The sequence below is a fragment of the Equus caballus genome, chromosome 13 (genome assembly GCF_041296265.1).
Source record: "Equus caballus isolate H_3958 breed thoroughbred chromosome 13, TB-T2T, whole genome shotgun sequence".
Taxonomy (NCBI): domain Eukaryota; kingdom Metazoa; phylum Chordata; class Mammalia; order Perissodactyla; family Equidae; genus Equus; species Equus caballus.
This window is the reverse complement of record NC_091696.1, coordinates 11,750,785-11,762,976: the sequence shown is the minus strand read 5'-3', so window position 1 is coordinate 11,762,976 and position 12,192 is coordinate 11,750,785. Positions and strand designations below refer to the sequence as shown.

Below are 12,192 nucleotides of genomic sequence, written 5' to 3'. Positions count from 1 at the left end.
CTATTCTCTAAATAAAAGAGCACTACTGCCAGATCTTGAGAGTCCAAGAAATCTTTCTTTCGACTCCTCAGCTCACCGACCCCGCATCAATCTCTATGCCAGAATCTATATTTCATATGTTATTTATTTTGAATGGACACAGTAAATTCACAGTTCTCAGTTTTGATTTTGCAATAAATCAACCACGGGCTCTATATTGAATGGATTTTTATCTCAAATACCAACCATCAGTCTTTTTCTTTGAATTGTTTTGGTACAGTTCCTTCCTAAATGACAGTGTTAAATCATATATTTGAGAAAAGCCTTTTTTCACAGATGGTCGGTGTCCATATAGCTACTCAACTGAATAAAGAATTCTAAGTGATATCTGGAAACTGCAAACCCGGAATGAGCAGACATGGTATTCCTTCAAATTATACAGAATACCACTTGTGAGATTCCAAAGCCACAGACAGCCCTTACACAACAAACTAGTGGGTGTCGTGGCTGTCCCATGACAGCCTCTCTCCACAGGTGAGGCCTCAAATGAATTGTGTCTATCCTGTGATTCACCCCATGGGGGCACTTTGTATGAAAAAGAGTAGGTACTCCCAAACTCTTCTGCAGCTTCTCTGGCCAGTCATCAAAGAATACAAAAGAACCTAATATAGGATTTTTGGCAATTCTTGCTGATAATAGTAATTCATTGCAGTAAAATAAAGTATGACCCCAACAGGGAATCTTGAACAATTCTGACCTCCCAGGTTCTATTCTGAAGCAATCACTTTATATTTCATTTATTTTCTTCTATGTGATGATCACTTCCAGGCAGGTTTTAGATTTTGGCAGTACAACATGAAAGATTAGGAAAAGCATTGATGAAGTATAAGCGGAAAACGTGTCAAAAAGCTGAGAGTGAATTTGAGTTGAGACAGTTAAGACGTTAATCTGAGAGTTAAATTTCAGTTAAGAAATAAAAGACTCGAAGGCCAAAGATTTAAAGAAGCAGAAGATTCCCCCAAGACCCGAGGAGTAAGTTGTGTGATAACGGTGTGTGTTTGGGGTTGTGGGGGATCAGAATTGGCCACCCCAAAATGTGTCTCTTTGCCTTGCCTTGATTATTTTTAAGAACAAAAGACTCTGAAAGAAACTGACCCTCCCTCTAACTGCCTAAAAGAAATTCAAGATAAAAGGCCTGTCCCACAGCTAACTCTGGGTATCAGTAGACTGGGAGGGTCCTTGCCAAATCCATTTTTATCAAAGTTCTGTCTACCAAACTTTTGCTTTTCCATTTCCATGTGAATTGCCTGCCTCCCCTTTGAAGTCCCAAACCACTACCCCCAACATCCTCCTTTGTCTTTAGCTGAAGACGACATTTAAGCTGGCAACTCAGCCATTTTGTTGAGTTACTCGGCTTTCCTGGGTCTCTCCCACGTATAGATATTATAAAGCTTTGTTTGATTTTTGATTTTCTCTTGTTATTCTGTCTCATGTCAATTTAATTCACAAGACCAGCCTGAAGGACCTAGAGTGGGTAGAGGAAATGATCTTCCTCTCCTACAGAGTGCACAAATGGGAATTAGGAAGTGATGTTGAATTCTAGGCTGACAATCATCCTCAACAAGAAGATCAAGCTGCAAATACTTAGGTTTTAAAACTGAAGTTACAAAGCTAGTTAAATCTTTCTAACAACTAGCTTTAATGTTCATGGGCACATTTTATGAAAGTTACCTTTAACATTAATATATAAAAAGAATCATCTTAAGCACAGAAGAAATTTTAGTGGATTCTTTCATACTGCTCATACCACAAAGAAAAAAAATTACTTCATGGGGAATTCAACTAATTTCTAGTTTATTTTTTAAGACTGGAAAACTAAAAACAAAAATACAAAGAAAACTAAAACCTCTTATTTTTAAAAAATCACCTTTTTTCAGGAATCTCCACAAACTAGTGGGTGTGCTGGCTGTCCCTAAGACAGCCTTTTTCTACAGGTGAAGTTTCAAATGAATTGCAACTATCCTGGTACAGCAATGGGGGCACTTGGTCTAAAAACACTGTAAAAACATTCCACTCTATAAAAATATTTTACTGGAAATAGAGCAGGACTTAAGAACTTTATTTCAGAAAACAAGGCCTTGATTGTCAGGCCTATATTAAGTTCTGAACCTTAATGCTATATATTTGTACTTATTAAAAACTCTATCAATGAAAAGTATGCTAGTAATATGAACTTTTAGTCCAGTTGGGAGTTCTTCCATTTGACAAATGTGGTATTTGCATAGAACTGTTTGCACCATTTTTATTTTTCAGTTTCCCCCACTACTGGACAGAATTAAAGCTAGAAGTTTCTCTTTTGATAACGGTACAAAAAATGAACACGTTATTTGTAAATTGATGTTTTGTAACTACTGATAAACTTAGAATACTAGAATAAAATACTGGAATAAGCCTAATCCTAGGTAGTCTAATGAAAATGGATCACTTTTAACTATCTTTTCAATCTATATTCACATTGCTTTTCAAGACATTTTAAGATATATTTTTTTCCTCCTTTTTCACAGCTGCTTCTTCTGTTGGGGGTTATGTTTGCTTTTCCTTTCTTTCTTTTTTTTTTTTTTTTTTTTTTTTGAGGTATAATTTACAAGGGGCTACATTTTTTGATAAGGTTTCTTATCCAAAAGAAGACTGGATGTTTTGCTCTTGTCTCCCAAGAAGGGCCATTTTATTCTCTAGAGTAATTTCTAAAGTCATGTGGTCTTCACCTTGGGGACTATTTTGCATATGACTGCATATGATACAAATGGCAATGCAGGCAGACATCACCACATGCCCCCCAGGGATGCTGACTATGGAAGGAATACCTTGCCTACAGTGTAATATCAGTTCTGGACTGAAAAGCTGATGAAGAAACTCAGTTTTCTTTTTTGCATAAATCAGGAAAACTTACAGCTAGTATGCCATGTCTCCTTACTGACCTCAGCAGATGAGTTGAGCTGATGGTGTTACTTGAGATTCGAGAAATTATCTGAATGTTGGCTTGTGTAGGTTCATATCTACGTGCAATATTAACTAAATCAGAGAACTTTTACAGTTTCACGGCTGCATAGGCTGCCCTGTCCCCCATTCCATGTCCCCCATTCCACATCCATTCGTTACTGAACTTCATCAACAGGCATGGAAAGGTTACAATGTTTTCTTACACCAATTTTGTAAACACTTACAGTACAATACATGTTACTTTTCTGAGGCAAACCAAAGGTAAACTTCTCAAGGTTCTTGCTGCCTGCTATAGTAGCATTTGATGGAGCTATCTTTGACTTATTTGTAGCAGATGAAGAATAAACTAGATTACAAAACCTTTTTTCAAATCTTAAACCATGTACCAAGTTTTTGGTCCAAATTATGTAAGATAAAGGTAAACTTAAATTGCATTCTATTAACCAATATGAGTGTAACTCTGTAAGCACAGTTACGTTGAAATAAAGTTTTAAGAAGCAAAAAAGAAAAATATCAATAATGCTTCTACATACCGGCAATTAGAAAATAACTAATTAGAAAATATAATTAAAATGAATAGCATCAAGACCATTGGCTGTGTATACAGAAAGAAAATAAAATAAGATTCCTACCTAAAACCACATCTAAAAGTAAATTCCAGATGGATTGATGTCTTAAATGTGAAAAGAAAATCTTTCAAAAGAAAACAGAGGAGTAGTTTTATGACATTAAAGTTTGTAAAGATTTCTCAATTAGGCTTGCACAGGGAAACATAAACCTTAAAGGAAAATATTGATCAATGTGGCCACAGCCATTTAAAAACAGCTATATAATAAAAGTCATCATAAAACATGATTTAAAATAAGCCAAAGATCTTATTTGCTAAGACTAAACACACATGCCCTTTGACCTAGCAATCCTACCCCAAGGAATAAACTCAACAGGAAGGTGTGCACATGTGCAGCAAGAGACATGCTCAAACATGTTCACAGAATCATTATTTGTAATAGCCAAAAACTGAAAATAACCCGAATGTCTACCAAAAGTAGAATGGATGAATTGTGACATATTCACAGAATGGAATGCCAGAAAGCAGTGAAAAGGAAGGAACAGCTATATACAACCACCTGGATGAATTTCACAAACACAATGGAGAACAAAAGAAGCCAGACACAAAAAAGAAGCCCCTATATGATAGCATTTATGTAAAATTCAAACACCAGGCAAAACTACCCTATAGGCGTGTATGCTTAGGTGGGAAGATCATAAGGGAAAGCAAGGAGTGCAGGACAGTGGCTACCTCTGGATGGGGAGCAATAGGTAGTGACAGGAGGACCACATAAAAGGCCTTCCGGGGGCCAATATTCTCTCTTGATCTGGGTGGTAGTTCCATGGATGTTTGCTTTATGATAAATCATTAAGCTCAAAATTTCTATTTTTACTATGTTTCTTTAAGTGTGTTATGTTTCACAAGGAAAGAAGATCTAAAAAACTCTAAAGAGTACAAGAAGATATTTGCAACAAGTGTAAATGACAAGGATTAGTGTTCAGAGTATATAAAGAATTCTTACAAATCAGTAAGAAAAAAGACAAATGACCCAACAGAAACAAGGAAGAAACACGAATAGGTACTTCACAGAAGAGGAAACCAGAATGGCCAATAAATGCATGAAAAGATGCTCAACCTTATTAGCAATTAGGAAATGAAAATTAAAACATCATAATACAAAAGAGGATTCTGGGAAGATGGCAGAGTAGGAAGCACCAGGAATCTGTCTCCCCTCCTAGATGCCAATTTCACTGGCAGAATCTGTCTGATGTAACTATTTCAGAACTCTGGAGTCTAGTGAAGGCTTGCAATTTCCAGGGAAAGGCCTGGACAGTAAATTGCAGTTAATATTGGTCAATTTCAGCTCTCAGCACAGTAGCAGCTCCCCACCCCCTACCTCCAGCCCCACGGCAGGCAGCTGTGCATATGTTCCTGGAGAAGGTTGCACATGGCTTGCAGAAGCCAGTTTGCAAAATGTACACTGTCCTCTAAGTATCAGAGATCTGTCCCCTGATTGCTCATTGATGCTTCTGTTCACAGAGGTACAGTCAAAGAGGTGGGTGGACATTGTTGCTGCACCTCCACACATTGTTGCAAGCCCTTCCCCTTCTGGCTGAAGTGATTTCCAGGGAATTTAAAGGGCTGGTGACCCTCTTATCCCTCCTTCATTTTTCTCTTTTTCCCTTTTTTGGAACCAGACGTTAAAAACTAGAACATTTAAAAACAAATTCACATATAGGGAAAATCAGAAAACAGCTGCATATGCCCAGGGAAAAGCACAGGCTTGAAAAAGACCTGGAACGACCTTAGGTTTACAGCTCAGGCTGATCCTCACCACAGAGACAGCCTACATCAATCAAAAAACCAAAAACATTACACACGAAAAATAATACAAAACGGCAAACCCTGGGGAAGGAGGAGAATCTGATTTCTAGAGTTACCACATCATTAGATTCAAATGTCCAGTTTTCAACAACAGAAAAAAATCACAAGGCATACAAAGAAATAGGAAAGTATGGCCCATTCAAAGGAAAAAGATCAATCAACAGAAACTGTCCCTGAGAAAGATCTGATGGTAGGTCTAGTAGACAAAGACTTTAAAACACTTCTCTTTAAGATGTTCAAAAAACTAAAGGAACACACAGAGAAAGTCAAGAAAATGAAGTATGAACAAAATGGAAATATCAATAAAGAGATAGAAAACCTTTAAAAAATGTACAGCTGAAAAGTATAATAACTGAAATAATAAATTGATTAGAGGAATTCAAAGGCAGATTTGAGGAGGGAGAAGAAAGAATCAGCAAACTTGAAGATAGGACAATGGAAATTATTGAGTTTGAAGAATAGAAAGAAAAAAGATTGAAGAAACATAAATAAAGCATAAGGGACGTGTGGGGCAAGATAAAGTGGACCAATGTGTGCATTGTGGTAGTCCCAGAAGCAGGAAAGAGAAAGGGGCAGAGAGAATATTTGAAGAAATAATGACTGAAAACTTCCCAAATTTGACGAGAGATATGAACATAAACATCCAAGAAGCTCAACTAACTCCAAGTAAAATGAACTCAAAGAGACCCACTCCAAGACCCATTATAACCAAACTTTCAAAAGACAAAGAGAGAATCTTGAAAGCAAGAGAGAAGCAACTCATCACACACAAAGGCTCCTCAATAAGATTCTGAGCAGATTTCTCATCTGAAACATTGGAGGCCAGAAGACAGTGGGCTGATATATTGAAGCGCTCAAACAAAAAACCTGTCAACCAAGAATCCTATATCTGGTAAAACTGTCCTTTCAAAAGCGAGGGAGAAATTAAGACATTCCCAGATAAGCAAAAGCTGAGGGAGTTTGTTACCACTAGACCCTACAAGAAATGTTCAAGGGAGTCCTGCAAGGTGAAATGAAAGGACACTGAACAGTAATTTGAAGCTGTATAAAGAAATAAAGATCTCAACAAAGGTAAATATATGGTCAACTATAAAAGCTAGTATTATTGTCACAACAGTTTGTGACTCCACTTTGTGTTTTCTACATGATTTAAGAGACTAATATTTTTTAATTAATTATTAATTTAAAAGCTACTATTATTGTTAACTTCAGTTTGTAACTATACATTTTGTTTCTTATATAATTTAAGAGATTAATATATTTAAAAGAATTATGAGCTTATGTTTTTGAGCACACAATGTATAAAGGTATAATTTTGTGACATCAACAGCTGAAAGGGGTGGGGACACATCTGTAAAGGAGCAGAGTTTTGTACGCTATTGAAGTTAATCTGGATAAATTCAAATTAGAGTGCTATAACTTTAGGGTGTTGCATGTAATACCCATGGTAACCTCAAAGAACATAACTAGAGTATATACACAAAAGGAAATGAGAAATAATTTAAACATTTCACTACAAAAAAATCAATCAAACACAAAAGTAGACAGTAATGCAGGAAACAAAGGACAAAAAAGCTATAAGGCATATAGAAAACAAACAGCAAAATGACAGAACTAAGTCCCTCCTTATTAGTAATTACTTCAAATGTAAATGGATTAAACTCTCCCATCAAAAGAAAGAGATTAGATAAAAACAGATGATCCAACTATATGCTGTTTACAAGAGACTCATTTTATATCCCAAAACACAAATAGACAGCAAATGAAAGGATCAAAAAAGATATTCCATGCAAATAGCAACCAAAAGAGTGCAGGGGTGATTAAACTAATATCAGAGAAAATCGATTTTAAATAAAAAAACCTTAGAAGAGACAAAGAAGGACATGATATATTAATAAAAGATTTGATACAGCAATAAGATATAGCAATTGTAAACACTTACACACCTAATGACAGACCATTGAAATACAAGAAGCAAAAACTGACAGAACTGAAGGGAGAAATAGACAGTGCCACAATAATAGTTGGAGACTTCAATACTCTACTTGTAATAATGGCTGGAACAACCAGACAGAAGATAAGTAAGGAAACAGACAACAAACAACACAACAGACCAACTAGATCCAACAGACGCATACGGAACACTCTACCCCACAACAGCAGCATACAAAGGGACATGGGACATTTTCCAGGATAGGCCATATGCTGGGAGACAAATTAAGGCTCAATAGATTTAAAAAGATAGCTATCATACAAAGTATCTTCTCTGACCACAATGGGATAGAGTTAGAAATCAATAACACAAGTAAAACGGGAAAATTCACAAATTTGTAAAAGTTAAACAACACACTCTTAAACAACCAATGGATCAAAGAAGAAACCACGAAGGAAATTAGAAAATACTTAGGAACTGGATGAAAATGAAAGCACAACATACCAAAACTTATGGGACACAGCAAAAGCAGTGCTAATGAGGAAATTTATAGCTATAAATGCTTACATTAAAAAACAAGAACGATCTCAGATTAACAATATAAGTGCACAACTTAAGGAACTAAAAAAAGGATAACAAACTAAACCCAAAGCTAGCAGAAGGAAGGAAATAATAAAGATTAGAGCAAAGATAAATGAAATAGAGAACAGAAAAACAACAGAGAAAAAAGCAATAAAGCCAAAAGTTGGTTATTTGAAAAGATAAACAAAATTGACAAACCTTTAGCTAGATGAACTAAGAAAAACAGAGAGAAGACTCCAATTACTAAAATCAGAAATGAAAAGGGGGACATTATTACTGGTTCTACAGAAACAAAAAGGATTATAAGAAAGTACTATGAACAATTATATGCCAACAAATTGGATAACCTAGATGAAATGGACAAATTCCTAGAAACACAAAACCTACCCACACTAAATCATGAAGAAATAGAAAATCTGAGGAGACGTAAAGCTAGTAAGGAGACTGAATCAGTAATCAAAAATTGCCTGACAAAGAAAAGCCCTGCACAGACCACTTTAACACTCTACTTAGGAAACTGGATCTTTACAGGGTGTACATTCACAGGGAAGGGTATAGTATTATAATTCACATATATACTCTCCTACCAGCAGAGTTGACCCAAAGCAGAATTATAAGTCAAGTACAGTATGTGCACTGAAGCTTTTCTCTGGTCTGTAGCCTCTGCAGTCCAGTACCCAGACAGGGCCTTTCCCATATCTAATCAACCAACAGCTGCTGTCAAGAAAGGATCTCATCCATCACTCCTTGGGAATATAACACTTTAATTCAGACTATCACTTATTGTCTTGAAAAATGAAGACAAACCTCTTGAAATTTCTGACCTAAATGTCTATTCATTCTCACAGAGAAAAACTTCACGTGTTTATTAAAATATAATTGATTTTTTTAAACTAAAAAAAAAGCCTTGGACCTGATGGATTCACTGCTGAATTCTACCAAACATTTAAAGAAGAATTAATACCAATCCTTCTCAAATTTTTCCAAAAATTTGAAGAGAAGAGAACACTCCCTAGTTCATTCCGTAAGGACAGCATTACCCTGATACTATAGTCAAACAAAGACACTACAATAAAAGAAAACTAGAGATCAATATCTCTCATGACCATTGATGTAAAAACAGTCAACAAAATGCTAGCAAAACAATTCAGCAACATATTAAAAGCATTATACATGGGGCCAGCCCCATGGCCGAGTGGTTAAGTTCGCGTAGTCCACTTTGGTGGCCCAAGGTTTCGCTGGTTCAGATCCTGGGTGCAGACATAGCACCACTCATCAGGCCACGATGAGGTGGCATCCCACATGCCACAACTAGAAGGACCCACAATTAAAATATGCAACTATGTACCGCGGGGCTTTGGGGAGAAAAAGGAAAAATAAAATCTTTAAAAAAAAAAAAGGATTATACAACATGATCAAGTGGGATTTATTCCTAGAAGCCAAGGATGGTTAAACATATGAAAGTTAATCAATGTAATATACCACTTTAACAGAATGAAGGGGAAAAATTCATGATTATCTCAATTGATGCAGAAAAAGCATTTTAAAAAATTCAATACACTTTCATGATAAAAACACTCAACAAACTAGGAATAGAAGGAAACTACCTCAACATAATAAAAGCTATATATGAAAAACCCACAGTGAACTTATACTGAATGGTGAAAGACTGCAAGCTTTTCTTCTAAGATCAGGAATAAGACAAAGATGCCCACTTTTACCACTTCTATTTAACAGAGTACTGGAAGTTCTGGCCAGAGTAATTAGGCAAGAAAAAGAAATAAAGGGTATCCAAATTGGAAAGGAAGAAGCAAAATCATCTCAGTCTCAGATGATATGCTCGCATATGTAAAAACCCTAAAGATTCCACACAAAAGACCTGTTATAAGTAATAAATCAAGTCAGCAAAGTTGCAGGACATGAGGTCAATATACAAAAATCAGTTGTTTTTCTATACACTAACAACGAATAATCTGAAAATGAAATTAAGGAAACAATTCCATTTCCAATATCAAAAAGAATAAAATACTTACAAATAAACTTAACCAAGGAGATGAAGGACTTGTACTCTGGAAACTATAAAATATTGCTAAAAGAAATTAAAGAAGAGAAAAATAAATGGAAAAACAGTCCATGTTCATGTATTAGAAGACTTGATATTGTTGAGATGTCAATACTACCCAAAGCAATCTACAGATTCAGTGCAATCCCTATCAATATCCCAATGACATTTTTTTGCAGAAATAGAAAAACCCATCCTAAAATTCATACGCAATGTCAAGGGACCATAAATAGGAAAGTCTTTTCAACAAATGGTGCTGGGAAAACTGGATATCCACAAGCAAAAGAACGAAGTTGACCCCTTTAACACCACCTACAAAAATTAACTCAAAATGGATCAAAGACCTAAATATAAGGCCTAAAAGTATAAAACTCTTGGAAGAAAACAAACATAGGGCAAAAGCTTCATGACACTGGATTTGGCAATGATTTCCTGGATATGACACCAAAGGCATAGGCAACAAAAGAAAAAATAGACAAATTGAACTTTATGAAAATTTTAAAATCCTCTACTTCAAAAGACAATATCAACAGAGTAAAACGCAACCCAGAGAATGAGAGAAAATATTTGAAAGTCATATGTCTGACAAGGATTAATACCCAGAATATACAGAGAACTCCTAAAACTCAACAATAAAAAAAAAATCTCAATTCAAAAATCAGCAAAGGACTTGAACAGACATTGCTCCAAAGAAGATACACAAATGGCCAATAAGGACATGAAAAGATGTTCAACATCACTAATCACTAGGTAACTACAAATCAAAACCACAATAAGATATCACCTCACATCCATTAGGACAATTACTATTTAAAAAAAAACAAAAAACAGAAAATAACAAGTATTGACAAAGATGTGGAGAACTTGGAACCCTGTCTACTATTGATGGGAGTGTAAAATGGTACAGCCACTGTGGAAAACACTATGGCGGTTCCTCAAAAAATTAAAAAGAGAACTGCCATATGATCCAGCGATTCCACATCTGGGTGTATCCAAAAGAATTGAAAGCAGGGTCTCAGAGATATTTTGTACACCCATGTTCACAACAGCATCATTCACAATAGCTAAAAGGCAGAAGCAACTCAAGTGTCCATCAATGGATGAATGGATAAGCAAAATGTAGTAAATACATACAACGGAATATTATTCAGTCTTAAAAAGGAAGGAAATTTTGACACATGCTATATCTTGGATGAACCTTGAGGACATTATACAAAGTGAAATAAGCCAGTCAACAAAAGAATAAATACTGTGTGGTCCACTTATATGAGGTCCCAAGAGTAGGCTAGCAGTGGTCTAGTGGTTAAGATTTGGCGCTCTCACCATCACAGCTCAGGTTCGTTTTCTGGCCAGAGAACCACACTACCCATCTGTTGCTTGTCATACTGTGGTGGCTGCGTGTTGCTGTGATGCAGAAAGCTATCCCACCTGTATTTCAAATACCAGTGGGGTCACCCATGGTGGACAAGTTTCAGCAGAGCTTGCAGACCAAGAAAGACTAGGAAGAAGGACCTGGCCATCCACTCCCCAAAAAACTGGCCATGAAAACCCTATGAATAACAATGGAGCCCTGTCTGGTATAGCACCAGAAGATGAGAGGATGGCACGACAAGACCAGGCAGGGTTCCATTCTGCTACACACAGGATGCCTAGGAGTTGGAATCAACTCAACAGCACTAGTAACAAGAGCAGTTAAAATTATAGAAACAGAAAGTAGAGTGGTGGTTGCCAGGGCTGGTGCGAGGGGAGAACAGGGAGTTATTGTTTGATGGGTATAGAGTTTCAGTTTTACAAGATGAAAAGAGCTATGGAGATGATGGTGGTGATAGCAGCACAACATTATGAATGTATTTAACACCACTGAACTGTACATTTAAAAAGGTTTAAGATGGAAATGTTTATGTTATGTGTACTTTATCACAATTTTTTTAATTGGGGGAAAAAACATCATGATACAGGTCACACCAATTAGACTGCAAAAAATATTTTTTCCTCCTTCTTCTCCCCAAAGCCCCCCAGTACATAGTTGTATCTTCTAGTTGTGAGTGCCTCTGGTTGTGCTGTGTGGGATGCCACCTCAGCATGGCCTGATGAGTGGTGCCATGTCTGTGCCCAGGATCTGAACCAGGGAAACCCTGGGCCACTGAAGCAGAGCGCACGAACTTAACCACTCAGCCAGCAGGCTGGCCCTGATTGCAAAAA

General features: G+C 36.4%; 1 protein-coding gene across 21 annotated transcripts in view; it reads right to left on the bottom strand.

Annotated features, from left to right (window-relative positions):
• Positions 1-12,192, bottom strand: part of STYXL1 (serine/threonine/tyrosine interacting like 1) — a 62,225-nt gene that overhangs the window by 38,782 nt on the left and 11,251 nt on the right. For 8 of the 21 annotated variants that reach the window (XR_011424218.1, XM_070230588.1, XM_070230591.1 and 5 more), the window contains exon 3: positions 9,962-10,017. Coding sequence is in view for 7 of the 8 variants with exons in the window: in XM_070230588.1 (XP_070086689.1) it covers positions 9,962-10,017 (56 nt within the window). In the remaining variant the exon portion in view is untranslated. 21 annotated transcript variants of the gene reach the window in all.